Source organism: Leptopilina boulardi, unplaced genomic scaffold (assembly GCF_019393585.1).
Source record: "Leptopilina boulardi isolate dan_hultmark-lab unplaced genomic scaffold, ZJU_Lbou_2.1 LbouV2_248, whole genome shotgun sequence".
NCBI classification, from domain to species: Eukaryota; Metazoa; Arthropoda; class Insecta; order Hymenoptera; family Figitidae; genus Leptopilina; species Leptopilina boulardi.
In genome coordinates, this window is record NW_026137805.1 from 74,584 (window position 1) to 92,675 (window position 18,092).

At 26.2% G+C, this 18,092-nt stretch overlaps 1 protein-coding gene across 1 annotated transcript; it reads left to right on the forward strand.

Annotated features, from left to right (window-relative positions):
- Window positions 1–4,672: 4,672 nt before the first annotated feature.
- On the forward strand, window positions 4,673–15,609 carry LOC127280447 (uncharacterized). The gene is made up of 5 exons (XM_051303420.1): window positions 4,673–5,170; window positions 13,537–13,784; window positions 14,333–14,672; window positions 14,755–14,892; window positions 14,963–15,609. The coding sequence occupies exons 2-5, from the start codon at window positions 13,544–13,546 to the stop codon at window positions 15,108–15,110; spliced, it is 867 nt and encodes a 288-aa protein (XP_051159377.1). The 5' UTR covers window positions 4,673–5,170; window positions 13,537–13,543; the 3' UTR covers window positions 15,111–15,609.
- The last annotated feature ends 2,483 nt before the right edge of the window (window positions 15,610–18,092 follow it).

Consider the following 18,092-nt stretch of genomic DNA (forward strand, 5'->3'; position numbering starts at 1 on the left):
TCTATTTTAAAAAAATATTTTCTTTTTTTTATTTAAAAACGAAATTTTATAGTAATTATATATAATTTTTTTTATTAGTTCACAAAAAACACACTATCAATTTTATACTGAATTATTTTCTTTTTTTTGGTGAAATAACTCGAAATTTGAATTAGTCAAAAAAATTTCTAAATTATAAATAAATATAAATTTTCCGAAAAATATAATTTTATTTATTATTTTTTTTTTTACAAAAAAAAAATTTATGCGATTTTTAATTGAATATATTAATTAAGAATAGAAGAAAATGATTTCTTTTTTTATTATATTTATTAATTATATTCTATTAATTTTAATAATTTAAAAAATTATTGAATGAAATAATATTTATAATTATTAAAATTAAAAATCTTAATTGTTTAATAGTTAATAAAATTATTATTCTTTTTATTCTTAATAATTATTAATTTTTATTAAATATATATTAATTGGTGCAATAATTTTGCCAGTTAATATTAATAATTTTAAAAATAAAAGAAAGTTATTTTTTTTATTTTTAATTAATTTTTATAAATAATTAATTGTTAAATTCAGTTTTAAATTATTTTTTAATTTTACTGAAGATTTTTAACAATTAGTTACAGTTTTTAAGTTGACAATTTCTTTAATATTGTCAATATTTTTTCTTTTCTTTTTTTTTGCTCTTAAACTGCAAAAGTTGTTTTACAAGTTTTTTTTTTTTTTATTACAAAAATGGAAAATTTCAGTTACAATTTAATTATCATAGTCTCTATTTGAATTTTTTTTTTGCTAATTCCAATTTCGAGAATTGTGACGATTCGTAAATTTGAAAAAAAAAATCTTTATTTAAAATTTCAAGTTACTTTTATATTTCAAAAAATTATATTGTTATGTTTTGATTACAGAAAAGTAAATTTAATTTTGAAAAAAAAATAGAAGACGAAGAGCGTTATCTTCCGTTAATATAGAATAGTTGTTTTTTTTTTTTTTGCAGAAAAAAAACTTCTTGTTTCTCTCGTTCAGTACTTAATTCATTGACAGTTTTATTTAATTACTATTATATTAAAATAATGAAAAGTGTTGAGACAAATGGTTTTTTTTTCTTTTCGTGAAGATGAAATTTTGTTTTTCTATTCCTATTATTAAAAAAAATATATATATATATATATGTTAGTTTGGTAACTTTTTTTTTCGTCTTTAAGAAAAGAGACGTGTACATAGAGATTTGAAAATTTGTACTCCAACAAAAAAAAAAAATATTGTATCGTTAGACAATAAAACAACGCTGAATATTATTTACTGTTTACGTATATATAAATATATATATATAATAATTTTAAGTTGAGAAAAAAAAGAAACGCGTATGCATGTACAGGTGCCATATTATAAAAAAAAACAAAAAAAAAAAAATAGTACGATTTTTTCGTTTAATTGCCCACTTTTTAGTTTTTAATGAATGATAAAAAAAATCGTTTTTAGTATATAGTATACATTTTTTTTTCTTTCTCAATTTGTATACACGATTCGTTGTAAAATCAAACAGCGAATCATGATTCAATGATAATATTATTATTTCGTTTAATTTTTTTTGTAATTTTCATATTTTTTTTTTTTTTAGAAAAATTCCAATGATAGCGAATTTTTTTGGGGGAAAAATGTTGAGTTTTTCATTTTTTTAAAAAAATCATTGCATCACGATTGCGCTGGTAATTTAATATTATAAATTAGAATTAATCGTATATTGTATTAAAAATTAAACTATTATTCGATTCGCAGATTTACAATAAAAAAAGAAAAACAAAATTTGTTGTGAATTTTACATAATCAGTGGTGTTTTTTTTTGCCCGTAATGCCATTTCCTATTTGTGTATTTTCTCGGATATAAAATTTTAATTTTTTTTAAAATTAATTGAAGAAAGAGCAATTTCGAATATAAAAACTTTCGAATTTTGTAAATTTTGATATTTTTTGAAAAATATAAAAAATTACCGACACAGAAATCTACCTTACCGACTGATGGTAAAACATTTTTTGAAAAATTAATACACTGGAGACTCCATCCAATGTGACTCTATCCATTGGACACGTTGGTGGCGCGGCGCGGTAAAACGTCGGAGGGTGAAAAATGGGCGTGACTAAACTCAGAAAATAATATTCAGTAGCGTCTGTTTAAAGTGTATCATTGACAAGTTCAAAGTCAAAATGGTCAATAAAATAAAAAAATTATTTTTGACGTTTCAACAGCACTGCTGTCCTCATCAGAAACTAAAATATTTATTAATGAAATAAAAAATATTTATTAATAAATAAAATTTATTAATATTTTACGGTATCAGTGAAAGACCCCATCTTTTTTATTGGTAGTACAGCCCTGAATATTTACAGTTTTCGGCGTAGAGGTTGCGTCAAGTACGAACTCCATCGACTGGACTAAGACTCGAGCCGTCCAGTGGATGGAGTCCCCAGTGTATATAAAAATTACCGACATAGAAATCTACGTTACCGACTGATGGTAAAACGCATTTTTTAAAATTTATTAACCATCTATGTAATTATTTCAATAAATTTCTGAATATTGTAATTTCGGATCTTTCATTTCCAAATCTTGCAATTTCAAATTTTTTAATTTCGAATTTTACAATTTCTGAATCTTGCAATTTTTGAATTTGTCACTTCTGAAAAATATGCACTTTCGAATCTTAATTACAAATTAATCAAAAAAATTAATTTTGTTTTTTTTTTTTAGAAAAATTCCAATGATAGCGAATTTTTTTGGGGGAAAAATGTTGAGTTTTTCATATTTTTTTTAAATCATTGCATCACGATTGCGCTGGTAATTTAATATTATAAATTAGAATTAATCGTATATTGTATTAAAAATTAAACTATTATTCGATTCGCAGATTTACAATAAAAAAAGAAAAACAAAATTTGTTGTGAATTTTACATAATCGGTGGTGTATTTTTTTAATTTTTGCCCGTAATGCCATTTCCTATTTATGTATTTAATGAAATTTTAATTTTTTTTTAATTAATTGAAGAAAAAGCAATTTCGAATATAAAAACTTTTGAATTTTGTAAATTTGAATCATGTATTTTTGAATTTTGATAATTTTTGAAAAATTTATAAAATTACCGACACAAAAATCTACCTTACCGACTGAAGGTAAAACATTTTTTGAAAAATGAATACATAAAAATTACCGACATAGAAATCTACGTTACCGACTGATGGTAAAACGCATTTTTTTAAATTTATTAACCATCTTTGTAATTATTTTCGATTTCAATTATTTTCAGTATTTAAAAGTTTAAAAAAAAAATTTGAAATTGTCTTTTCCAGTTTTCTAAAAATCCTTTTTTAGAGTTTTCGAAATTTTCAATAAATTTCTGACTATTGTAATTTCGGATCTTTCATTTCCGAATCTTGCAATTACAAATTTTGTAATTTCAAATTTTACAATTTCTGAATCTTGCAATTTTTGAATTTGTCACTTCTGAAAAATATGCACTTTCGAATCTTAATTACAAATTAATCAAAAAAATTAATTTTGTTTTTTTTTTTAGAAAAATTCCAATGATAGCGAATTTTTTTGGGGGAAAAATGTTGAGTTTTTCATATTTTTTTTTAAATCATTGCATCACGATTGCGCTGGTAATTTAATATTATAAATTAGAATTAATCGTATATTGTATTAAAAATTAAACTATTATTCGATTCGCAGATTTACAATAAAAAAGAAAAACAATATTTTTGCCCGTAATACCATTTCCTATTTGTGTATTTTCTCGAATATGAAATTTAAATTTTTTTTAAATTAATTGAAGAAAAAGCAATTTCGATTATAAAAACTTTCGAATATTGTAAATTTGAATCATGTATTTTTGAATTTTGATATTTTTTGATAAAATATAAAAAAATTACCGACACAGAAATCTACCTTACCGACTGATGGTAAAACATTTTTTGAAAAAATGAATATATAAAAAATTACCGATATAGAAATCTACGTTACCGACTGATGGTAAAACGCTTTTTTTAAATTTATTAACCATCTATGTAATTATTTTCGATTTCAATTACTTTCAGTATTTAAAAGTAAAAAAAAATTTGAATTTGTCTTTTCCAGTTTTCTAAAAATCCTTTTTCTAGAGTTTTCGAAATTTTCAATAAATTTCTGAATATTGTAATTTCGAATCTTTCATTTCCGAATCTTGCAATTTCAAATTTTGTAATTTCGAATTTTACATTTGCACTTTCGAATCTTAATTACAAATTAATCAAAAAAATTAATTTTGTCAAAAAAAAAAATAAAAAAAATTTACTATAAAAAATAACGGAGTCTATATATACAAGTTTATAATTAATGACGATAGTGATGAAAAAATTAGAATTAAAATAAAACAATTATTTTCTAAAAAATGAAATTATTTGTTTAAAGGAAGTAAATGAAGATGTGTATCTTCATTTTCCGGAAGAGATTGTATATAAACCCACACATGATACACAACCACGCGATATAGTATACGTGAATCTTGGTCAGTGGTTCTCTGCGTGCATGACCTTGTGCCTTGGAGGGGAAAATAAAATTGAAGTATAAAATGAAGAAGAAGACGAAGAAGAAGAAGAAGGAGAAGGAGGTATACGTTGAAGAATCAAGCAAATACATTTGCGAGCAACTTTTAAACACCTTCAGTCGGTTGAACACAGTACTCGCGATTCGTTACCCAGAACAAATTAATTTTTCTGCACACATTAATTTAGAAAAAAAAAAAAAGAAATAATTTTCTCTTTTCTCCTATCGTCAAAGGTCTCTTTACAGTGCTTCCTTTCAGGATACAGTGTATTTAAAAAAAAAAATTTGTTTTTAAATAAATTTTTATAAATTCTTTTTTTTACAATTTTATAATTTGCTATATATTTAAATTGAAAAAAAAAATTGAAAATTGTCGTTACAATGACGAGTGAAAATAAAATAAATGAGAATTTTAATACAAAGTGCTGGAGAGGATTCAGTTAAAAGACACACGTGCTTTTCTTTTATATTTTAAATGTGAGGGAAACGATAATTCGAATGTGCACGTGCTTTTATAAAACGTGCGGGGAAATTAATGAATTTCGAAGATAAAACGAGAATTTTCCTATTTTTGGCCTTTCGATTTGAAATTGGTGAGTTTTTCCTTTTTTTTTTTTGATTAAATTGCGGTTTTTTAGTATTAAATCAAAATTCAGAATAGGAGAATAGATTTTTGCAAAATAAACGCTATTATTATAAGAATTGAAAATTTCTTCGATAAATAAACATTTTTATAATAATTTTTGAATTTTTTTTATTATTTTTTGTATTTTTTTAAAATTATTATTATTTATATTTATTATTTACATTAGTATTTGAATGTTTAAAAAAATTTTGAAATTGTCTTTTCCAGTTTTCGAAAAATCCTTTTTTTTCTCTTCAATTTATCGATATTTTAATATTTTTAGTCAGCTTCCACTAAAATTTTACTAAACAAAAAATTTATTTGATTCAAATAATCATTTAACTATTATCAAATAAATATTTCTCTCTACCAAATAATTTTTATATAAATTAAAGAAATTGTATTTGCTTCAATTATAAAATTTATTTGTTCAAATACAATTTATTTAGTTCAAATAAAAATTATTTGTTTGGTTGTAAATATTAATTTAATAATAGTCAAGTAACCGATTATTTGAATCAAATAAATATTTTTTCTGTGTATTATTATTTATTTATCAATAATTTTTCTCTACTATTTATTTATTTTATTTATTTTTGTTTTTTATTTTTTTTTTATTTAAAAAAAATGTTTTGTAAAATATTTTCCGAATTTATAACATGAGAATTAATAGAAATAAATTTTTATTTTGTAATTTTAAAAATGAAAATAAAGAACAATGTTGCAAAATACTCGGATCATTTTCTGATACCGTTGAAATAAGTCGTGTTGTGAATTGTTACATTTCAACGAGCCAGAGACTTTTCCACACTGGCACTGGTTCTCCAATGAAAGAGTTCGATTAGTGCCCCCGGGTGGTATTGCTGCGCTTAAATCACTTTCAAGCTCCTGGTATAGAGATAGGAACGTTGCAACTAAGAGTATATAGTATATATCTATGATGAATCTAGGGAAACAAAACGGCAGTTTTCCGGACCTGTTACGTTTTATGATCCGCAACACAATTGTATAACATGTATATCAATATATATAAAAAAAAAAAAATTCGGAAAGATATTTAACAAAAAATTTTTTTAGCTTTCGAAATTTTTACTATAATTTTTAGTAGTTTTTTTTTTTACTAAAACTACAGTAAAATAATATTACTAAATCAAATAGTAATATTTTACTAAAAATTAGTAAAAAAAAATCTCAACTAATTCTGAGTCATTTTTTCCTAAAACTTTAGTAAAAAAATATTACTGAATCAAATGGTAATATTTTACTAAAAATTAGTGCAAATTTTGACGTTAGTATTAAATTTAAAGAAAAAAAAATTTGAAATTGTCTTTTCTAGTTTTCTAAAATCCTTTTCTTTCTCTTCAATTTTTCGATATTTTAATATTTTTAGTCAGTTTCCACTAAAACTTTAGTAAAAAATATTACTAAATCAAATAGTAATGTTTTACTAAAAATTAGTGGAAATTTTGACATTAGTATTGAATGTTTAAACAAAAATTTGAAATTGTCTTTTCCAGTTTTCTAAAATCCTTTTTTTTCTCTTCAATTTATATTTTAGTATTAAAATTTTATCAAAAAAATTAATTATTTTCGATTTCAATGACTTTCAGTTTCATTTATATAGTTATTTCTGTTAATATTAAATTCTGTTTTCTTTTTTTATATTATTTTTTCATTTTCTATGTATGTGAACCTATATTTCAAAGTTGATGAATTCTAAAATTTGATATACTTTTGTTTCTTTGTAATAAATTTTTTTTTATTAAATTATTAAAAATAAAAATTTAATATATAGTGCACCACCCTTTAGAGTTAACGGGTTTTAATGATCGGTAGTTTCTGGATTCTTTCCTTGCAGCATATATTAAATTTCACATTAACATTATCCTTGGGATGGATCAAAAAAGATTTTTCTTTCTCTTTTTTGAAATTTCAATAAAAAGAGTCGTCTCAGTTAATGAAAAACCTAGAAAATATAGAAAATATTAAATAGTTGACGGTAATATTAAAAAAAAAATTATAAATTATATTGAACACTGAAACCTGTAAAATATATTTTTTTTAATTTAATTTATTCACACATTATAATTATGAAAAAGTAATTGAAAATGGAAAAATACAAACGTTAATTTCTCCTTTTATGTGATTATTGTTCTTCTTCTTCTTCTTATGGTGTTTAGATCAGGAGAAAAACTCGTCAAATCAAAACAATCACACATAACCTAAAAAAAAATTGAAATTATTCTTTTTAAAAAAAAAATTCACCAGGCAAATTAAAATATTGAAATAAAATGCTTAAATGAAACACGAGGCAATATAAAATATAAATCATTTCTAAAATTTGCATATCTCGCTAGGAGATATATAGAATGAATTCATTTTGCATATATATACATTCGTAACTGTCATATGAACGAAAAATGTTATATAGAAATAAACGTTGAGGGGGTCAAATCGTTTTGACCGAAGAATGTCATTTTTTTAAATTTAATTTCTTGGATACCAAAGCACGTTGGTCCGGTTTTGCTTCTCGGTCATTTTACCCCATTGGTGTGTTTGTATATGTATATATATATATATATATATATGTATAAAGGTCTGCGGTCGTTAAATAATAAACGCTTGTAACGATTGTGCAAGGTTGTTGCTTATCTTCTTCGCGATCCGCTAGGTCGTCTCGACAACTAAACTGAGGAATCCCCCTTCGGAGGAAACTCAAGAACCCCGGAGCCATAATAAAAGTTGACTCGCTACATCGCGCGCAGCAACTGGGCCATTCTCATAATAATCCTTATAATCATAGCCTTCCTTCCTTACGTCAGAATTTTTTTTTCTTTCTTTTTTTTACACTCCCAAATAATTTACCTTCTCTTCTTCTCTTAATTAAATAATTCTAAAAAGAAGAGATAAATTTAATCATCATGAAAATTATTTTTTGTCTAATTAAAAAATAAATTAATTTTAAGCATAATTAGCTAAATTTTATAGTGTTTTTTTGGTTGACAAATACTTTTTTCCATACGGGGAAAATTTATATATTTTATTGACTCGTTAATACCCAGGGATTAATTAAAGGTGTGAGATAAAATCCATCCTAATGGGAATTTAATGATGATTCATATAACTAGCTAATATTAATTGCAAGAATTATGTAATTATATATATTCTTTCACAGTTTTTCGCATATACAGGACAAATTAGAATATAAATTTATTTCGCTAAAAATATTTAAAATTTCTCTTTTACATTTTTTTAATTGTTCAATTAAGGTCACGCGCATATATTTAGTTTATAAATTTTGTACATATTGGCAATATTTTATATAAATTAGTGAGACAAGTTCTAATTAGGATACAAGAAGTATTTGAAGAAAACCTAAAACTATTGACATTTTGTAACAAGTTATGCTTGAAAATTTTTTCACTAAAAAATATTTTACGACTTTCTTTTTTGCTCTTATTTTTATGGAAACAAAATCAAATCATTTAAAATCAAGAATAGAAATCGCGAAAAAATTTACGCTAAAGAATTCGGAAATCGTAATAAATTGCAGAATATATGAATATTTTGAAACTATCCGCTTATTTTATATGGATTGAAATTCCTGCAACGTTTTGGTTGCAGTATCGTTCACGAATAGCAGTTTTTTAATATCTACGTGCGACGAACTCCGGATGTCGTTGTCTTCAATATAGAGATATGTAACTGATTTTTTCCTTCTTCTTCTTCTTTTTTTTTTTTTTTTGGAATCAAGTTAAGCACGCGATCAAAATCTCATGACCTTGTTGAAATTCTTCTGGTTCATATGCATATATATATGCTTGTTATATACCTATATATGACGACGATACTTAATTTTGTTATAAAATCAACAACCAAACCGCCTTCAGTTAACGAGATCCAGAAATCAAGGAAGCGGTTCTTGTCAATTTTGTCCGAATCGACAAGTAGCGATGCTCTTGTTTCCAGAGCACGTTTCAAACACCATGAATATTCGCGACCAGTTTTTTTCAAGCAAAAAAAGTCATTTAAAATTGAGGGAAAAACGGCTTTTTTAAATTTTTTTTACCCTTTTAAAATGTGTATTAATTGTGAGAAAAAAAACAAATCGATTCTATGTAGCATACTACTATGATTGAAATCGCTATACCGACAGTAATAGTCAATAATCATTTGAATTATTATTGACTGTAACCATCGCATGCAACTACCATATTACAACCATCACCCCATGCAACTACTACTACTACTACAATACAATAATTTTTTTAATTTTATTTTTTTTAATTATGTAAAATTGTCTTTTAAGGTTTTCAAAGAACCACTTTTTCAAAACTTACTGTAATAACAAACATAATTGTTATAAATTCGGTTTTGAAACTTTTTCCGCACTTTGCAAAATTGTCTTTTAAGATTTTCAAAAAAAACCATAATTATTGTAACTACCATAGTTGGTAGCAGTCAACAATTATTTTCGTAGATTCGAATGTCTTTTCAGGTTTTCAAAAATTTTATTTGAAGTACCGTAACAATAACCGCAATGTTATATTCAGTAACTATCTACCAATGATAATTATTATATTGTAAATTCATTTCTGAGATTTCTAATATTTTGAAATAAAAACTTTATTTCTTGATTACGCTGGTCAAACTAATATCAATCATTGTAACTATTTTACTATCACTTTAACAATATAAACACAGGGTAAAAAAAATTATAACGACGTACACAAATACTACACAAGTCACACACAAAATATTCTTCTTTTCTTGCTTTTCACCAGAATTTAGTTTATATATTAAAAATGTTTTTATATTGATTAACAATAATAATATAATAACTTAAATTTTTTCAAAACTAAATTTAAAAATGAATTAGAGTAAAATAATTTTCCAATTTAACATTGACTAGTTTCAGCGAAAAGTCCTCTATGGTTTCGTGCCTCGAGAAAACCGTAAGGTGTTCATCTCTCTCACGTTCACTTTCACTGCGAAGCAACGAGCATGACAAACCTCATAAGCACATTTATAAGATTTATCAACTGGTGTATCTAGAAAAAAAGAAGATAAAAAAGAAAAATGTAAAGCAAAGATACACGACAAAATTACAGGAAAAAAACACATAAATATTAATAGAGAGTAAAAAGCTTTGAATAAACATTTTAACTTAATTGTTAATAACTAAATTCTAAATATTTAGAAGTACTCAAAATTTGGAAATGGTAAAAAAAATTGCCAAAAATCTTCTCTTAATAATTATTTGAAAAATAATACTAATTAATTTGAATATGACAAGAGGATTAAAAATTCCATCGCCGCAAGAAAAGATGGAATTGAAATTGACAAAAAGTTGTAAATTGATTTTTCATATAATGAGCCATTGGAAATATGATGTAAAGAGGCGCGATTAATATGATGATGCGTGAGTGAGAGCGAGAATGATGTGAAAGGCAAAAAAAAGGGACGGAGACTCTTTCATTATAAATGGATAAAGTGGTTATAATATAATCGGGGATCTTGTGTGTTTGTAATGCATGTAAGCAATTTGAAGAAGCCTCAAGTCTGCAAGAAATCCTCTTAGTACAATAATCCACAGTTCATTCCCCCCTTTGTACTGTGTTTTTACACTAAAAGTCACCCAAACACATACATATCTTCTTTCATATTATAATCCCTAAAAAAAAATTGGAAAAAATTACTCATACCTATTTCAAAATGTTTTTTATTTTTATTGAAATTATTTCTAGAATTTAGAGAATTTTTTTCTCTGTTTTTTGGGGGAATTTCTTTGAACACGTAAAGTCGCACGATAAATGATTATAATGACAGAATGTAATGCGGAAAAAGAAGTGACTTTTTGGACGTTCCAGTTTCAGGCGTGTGTAACGGTCCCTCAAAAATTAAAAGGACTCGAATCAAAGGTCCGCTTTTTTTACGAGCGTGCCATGACCATATTAAATATATATACAGGTGCGAAAGGATAAAACAGGCTTGAGTGCATCGACTCGTAACTGAAAGATGAGATAAGACAATTTTTTACTTTGCTAACAAAGTGAACTTACGCAATATAATAAATTCGCCAAATATCCTAAAAGTCTGCAAATAAAGATTTAAACTAATTCGTTCTGATTGGTAGAATAAAATTGTTCCTACTATTTTTATAGTCAGTATTTTCAGATTAGGGTTAAAGGGCCCAAAAATTTTTTTGCAGAAAATAAAAACAGAAAATAATTTCTTGTTAATTGTATTGCAACAAAAGAAAATTTTCAATATTATGCAAATTTGTTTCTGAGTAACGTATAATTTAAAACACACTTTATAAATCTAAATTATGGTTTAAATACGGGTTCGTAAATGTACATGAGGAGCAATTGAGGAAAGACAGACAGATCTAAGATTCTAAGCATCATGCAGGCATGGCTATTATGTCGAATATTCTGATTTTGTCTATTTTTACAATACTCTTTTTCCTGCTTTTATCCAGGTGAGCGAGGATATGACGAAAGCAGTGGGTAATGTATTATGTATATATAGATCATTTTCCCATCCCAGTATTTATATACGTACACACACATATATATATATAAACTTCCACTTGCTTGAGAAACTTAAGGACAAGTCGTGTGGACCAGGTCTGGCCTCAGGTGGAAGACCAGTTAGTCTCTTTAACTAGTTAACAGTATAAAACCGACGATTCACCCATATTACGTGAACGTTATCCATGCTGACTATATGAAGGGAAATTACAGGAATCTTTTTTTACCCACTGGAAATCGAACCGATTATTAAGAAATTTTGTTTTGGAAATTTTAGTTTGGTGAAATCATTTGGGTTTTTCTTACAGTCTGCAAACTTATGATCGGTTTCTTAGGATTTGAACCATCATCCTCTTTCTTTTGTTGCAACACTGCACCTAAAATTGCAGTAATATTGCCAAAATTATCTAAATATTTCGGTGATTTTTGAAATTTTTGAATATTGAGATAATGTTGCCAATATTGCTGCAAGTTTAGGTGCCGTTTAGAGATAAGCCTATCTTTATATAACCAATTTCTACGAACCTGTCTGCCTTGATCGGTGACTACAACTGCGAGTTTCATCCCTTGACGGTTGGGTCCTGGACTGTCAGCTTCCCGTCTTCTCGAGGTTGGACTTCTGCTTCCTGGGTAAGGCAATCCAAATCGGAGATCATTATTGTTCGATCCATCAACTCGACTTAATTTTTTAGTTTTGCGAACTCTTTTGATGATCTTTGCTATCGAAGCCTATTCAGTTGGAGTTGTATCCGATTTTGATCAGGAGGTGTCCCTTTTTTCTAGGTCTTGCACTTTCCCTTGACGACTCTGGTCACCATTGATGATCCTCTCGTCACCTTTTTCACAAAACCTCGAACCTGTTACAATTCATCTCCGCACTAGAAACAAATACACAATAAATAAATTAAAAATACGAAATTGACCCAGAATTAACAATGGATTCTCATTGTCATCTGGAAAATCGAGAGGGACAACATACATCGCAATGGAGAACGAGACGAGGAAAAAAAAAACGTCAAGTGCTACGTCGCGAATACTAATTACGCCCTCTATATTTTCGAATCGATTGTATATATTGTAAATGTAAACTAGCCAATTCCAAGTTAGGCGCCAGAAAATATATGTTGCTTACTTTCTTATATACCAAGGGGAGACTTTGCATTGATACGAGTCACGTTCATCGATCATTTAAAACGTTTTCCAACCGATACGTCTTTTCAATGATTGCTTCTGCAATACTAATTATATTCCACTATATACAGTTTCTATTTGTCGCGGTTATTGTACACCTCTTTCTTTTAAAATTATTCGAAAAAGTAAAAAAAATAATATTCAAAATTTTATTTCTGTCAGAAATATGTAGATTTGATATTTAAAACACATGTTCCAATTATGTGAGAATTTTAATCACTTAGTCCACTCTCATTATTTTAACAGTTGGGATAATAATTTTGATTTTGTTAATCAAGTGTATATATATATTTTTTTTTTATGAACGCTTTTGTCCGTGTTTGCCGAGCCGTAATTCCATCTTGGAACAAATCCGTTAGAATAGCTCTCGCAAAAGCTGTTATCGCGTTGCACTTTTATATATGTCTGCACTTGTAAACACACAATTATACATCAAAGATTCATGTCGAATTGAATCAAATTTATAATTAGACGAAATTCATGATCTGAGATATGTTCTTTTTTGCATTTTATTGCCAATAACTGGATTTGTTTATTATGAAAAAAAAGTAATGTTTTATTTTAATGAAAATTTATGTAATGGAAGTTTTTGTCAATTTTTTTTCAGAGAGACGATGATGCGAGTGATAATAATGTTTTGTTTTGGTCTAACGACCCTGAGGAATTGTTACTCATCAGAAACTGAGGATAAGGAACATCATCGTCAAAAACGACTTCTTTGGATAACAAACGATGGGAGGATAGCATTACCACCGGGTACAATAATGACTATCACACCAACATTAGCATTGCCATTCGTTAGATATCCTCCTTCGGGATTTTTGAGTAACATGACTATCAGTTTACCCTTCACCAGTAAGTTTTCCATAAATTTTGGATTAACTATTTTAATAATAAAACAATTTTTGTTTTTCAAAAAAATTCTGAATGACTCTTGTTACTATTTTGAAATCACTACTGTCAGTAACAATAATCATTTGAATTACTATTGACTGTAATCACCGCATGCAACTACTATATTGTTACCATAACCCCATGCAACTACTACTACTACTACTACTATACAATAATTTTTTTTAAATTTTAGTTTTTGAATTATGTAAAATTGTCTTTTAAGGTTTTCAAAGAACCACTGTTTCAAAACTTACTGTAATAACAACCATAATTGTTATAGATTCGGTTTTGAAACTTTTCCCCCGCTTTGTAAAATTGTCTTTTAAGGTTTTCGAAGAACCACTGTTTCAAAACTTACTGTAATAACATAATTGTTATAAATTCGGTTTTGAAACTTTTTTCGCGCTTTGCAAAATTGTCTTTTCAGGTTTTCAAAAAATAATTTTATTTGAAGTAACAATAATCTCCAAGTCTTTCTCAACTTGTAAAATTTTGATTTTATTTTTCAGTTGACTTTGACAAATTGGGTTTGACGGACAATGAAAATCCTTATGGAGCGTTACCAACTGTTTTTGACAGAGCAATGAAAAGTCGACAAGCCGGAAGAATGATGGCAGATTTTATTGCCACATTTATTAAACGTCGATTTCATAAACGAGAAGCACTCCAAGTGCCAAAGAATGCGTTTCATGGTGGTGAAAGAGCTCTTCTTTATGGTACCGCTGAAGATATGCTAAGTACATTAGGTCTCGATGGAAAGGCATGTCTTCTTCGGGCAATTTGTGAAGTACAAGGTCATCCTTTTGATAATTTTGGACTCGTTGGCGAAATGTTGAAATTATTTTTCACGTAATAATCAATTTACCTCCAAATAATTCTCTAACCATTTCTCGACTTTTTTTTTTTAATTTTTTAAAAAAATTTTTTCCAGAGCGAGTAAATCACCTTTTGCCAATATACTTCACGAATATGTCGAAGCAGAAAATCGTGGAAAAATTGATGGTGAATGTTGGCCTTATTTTAAGGATTGTCCAAAATCATTGTTCCTTCCATCTGAAAATAAATACACGTTAGTATTTTATCTATTATTAATTTTTGGATATGAAAAAAAAAAATTTAATTTTCTTTATTTCTATCAGAGAAAATGCGACTCACGATGGAAAAGATCACGATTCAGAGATGATCACAAATGAAATTTACAGCAATGATGAAGAAAAAAATGAGGAGCTGAAAGTAATGAAGAGGCCGGATGTACAAAGTACGAATTATGCTCATCCGTCGATGTAGATTTGAAAAAAAAAAATTAGTTTTCAATATTCAAGTGATACATCAAAGTGATATCAAAGTGACAATTTAAATAGATTTGTAAAAGTGTATAATGAAAGGAAATGCGAATTTTCTATAGAATTTATATATAAATAGCGAAACTATATTATTATATAGGAATGAAAAAAATGAAATTTAATATCGTTACCGATAATTTAAGCGGGACTTAAAGACAATTTTCTTTTTTTTAGCAATTTTTCAATTATTTTATAAGTTACGAAAAAAATTATTTTGTAAATATTTTTTTATGTAAATTATGAAAATTGTAATTAAGGGCATAGTTTTTAATATTTTTTTTTTACAAATATGTATAGATAATTTATGAACAAATATTTAATTTTTAATGTTATTTAATTAATTTTTTTTTCTCATAATATGAAAATTACAATTTTTAGAAATTTTATTAATTTAATATTGTTACTACATAATCGCCATATTAGAATCAAATATTAAAATATTTCTATAATTTAATGAATTTTAAGTATGTGAATATTTATTATTAATTATAAGACATAACAATTTATATAAATCGTCTTTTATTTATTATTTTTTTTTTACTTTAAATGAATGAATGAAAGTATATTATAAAAGCAGCTCTACTCTATTGTTGAATTAAATTTAATTTCGCATTTAAAAAAAATTGTTATATATTTGTATATCTAATGTACAGATTTAGATCAACTTGAAATTTAAGGTACATGATTTAAAAAAACGAATGTTATCAAAATATATATGGACTTAATAAAACAAAAATTGTTAACAATAATTATTTTTACTTTGTATATTTATTTAGTTTTAGAATTAAAAAATTAATTTTTGTATTTTAAAACAAAATATAATATAATTGACGCCTTAACATAACCTCAAAACTGAATAATAGTTTTTACTGCAAACAAATAAATTTTCATAATTAAATGTTTTAAAATTGTTTGAAATGTAAGGCACTTGGCCGATTCGTAACAAATAAAACGTGCGTAATTTTAAATAGTTTATTTCGTATATTCGGAAAGTTTTTATAAGCGTACATAAAATTGACGGCGTATCTTCAAAAACATCAAAACGGAAATTACCTCTTCCGGAAGTCTCACTCCAGCGCCTACCCTTCTCTCATTCTCCACACAAAAATCGCGGGATATTTAAGTAAAAGAATATATTGAATAAAATGCTTACAGAAATTAATATAAAAAAATTTTTTTTTGCCTTAAAAACTATTTTTCTGTTTTGAGGTTATGTTATTTAACCGAAATTTAGTATTTTATTTCACTTTAAAAACTATTTTTAACATTTAGAAAAAGAATATTGAGAATATAAAAACTTGTTCAGTTACTGTGAAAATTGTGAAAAATGTATATAATTTGAATTTTTGAGGTTATGTTTACGAAAAGGTAAACAAAGCAGATACATTTATGAATTTTAGATTGTGTTTTTCTTCACCTTTTCAAAACATTGATTTAGAATACATTTTTCTTTCAGTTTTTCAATAAAATTTACAAACCACTGTACATTTTCATATAAGGTTATTCAAGTTGGGTGGGGGAAAGCCAAGATGGTTGCTTGCTGGTGCACCTATCAGCCTATCAGCATTCATTCCCATGAGAAATTTCTCGTGGGAATGAATGCTGATAGGCTGATAGGTGCACCAGCAAGCAACCATCTTGGCTTTCCCCCACCCAACTTGAATAACCTTATTATACATAAAGTTGCTCGAAACATTGTGAATCGTTTCTTATGTCATGGCGTAACTCCAACTTCCGGTCGCTTAAATAAAAAAAGTTTTTTAAATTCAAATTTTTAACAAAAAAATTTTTTTGGTGAAACAAAAATTGGTACAAATTAAATTTTAATTTTAATAAATAATTAAAAGACAATTTTTTTTTGATTTATAATCGTTTATTTTTTGTTTCATCGTTAGGTACTGTGACGTTTTACACAAGGCTGCACCATACACCTTATGGAATTAAGGTGGTGCAAAAGTTATATATGAAGGTCGTATAACAATACCAATTTAACCGGCGCAGACATGGAACGATTTTTCTTTCTGTGTGGCACATGGATCGCTAATTTAAGCACATAACAAATATTGGAGCGTTTAGAGAGGTCCTTTTTTTTTGCACAAATTGCCTAAAAAAAAAAAAAAAAATCCATACATAGAGGATACTTTTCTACAGCCACGCACTAATATATCGATTCCACGTAAGCGAATTTCTATTTTTTTTTATCTCCAAGTAATCTTGGACTTAGACGTTTAAAAATGACAAGGTTTATTTTTTTATTGATTGTATATTATCACCATGAAGATCCCTTTGAAAAAACATGTTTTTTTTTTGAAATTAATTTTACTAATATATCTACACCTACACAATTTCTTGTATTTTCCAAAGGCATTTTTACTATTTATATATATATATATATGTTTATATCATCGCTTTTTCAACAATATATTTCTACAATGTCCCTTTTTCTTTTTTTTTTCACTGAAAAGAAATATTGGAGAATATAATTGGAAATTATATTATATTTTACAAATTTTTTTTATCGAAAATTGTTTTCCGACTTTTATTTACAGATTTTTTTTTTTTAAACAAAAAATGATTCAAAATTCTAGGATTAAAAAGAGTATTTTTTTTCCTCTTTGAGTTTTTTTACTCCCTAGGGTTAAAATGACTCTTTTTACTCCCGAGAAATAAAAAATAATTTTTTTTCGAAATATCGTCAATATTAGCGAAAAAAAAAAAATGATCGATGTGAGATATTAATTTGCTAAGGGACATTATATTTCTACAAATTTTTTTTTTTCCATATTCGTGATGGCGCACAAGTCGAGATTTTTTTCTTTTCTTTCATTATATTTACAGGCACTATTCAAAAAACGATTCTCGACTTTGCTTTCATACTTTTTCACTCATATACACACATTTATACACTGTTTAGGTCTTGTGGGAG

What these genes read in the sequence shown, in the direction of transcription:
- LOC127280447 (XM_051303420.1), top strand. Translation starts at nt 13,544, where the DNA reads ATGATGCGAGTGATAATAATGTTTTGTTTTGGTCTAACGACCCTGAGG. An exon ending in TATCAGTTTACCCTTCACCA is followed by an intron (nt 13,785 to 14,332) that starts GTAAGTTTTCCA and finishes TTTATTTTTCAG; the next exon opens with TTGACTTTGACAAATTGGGT. An exon ending in CCATCTGAAAATAAATACAC is followed by an intron (nt 14,893 to 14,962) that starts GTTAGTATTTTA and finishes TATTTCTATCAG; the next exon opens with AGAAAATGCGACTCACGATG.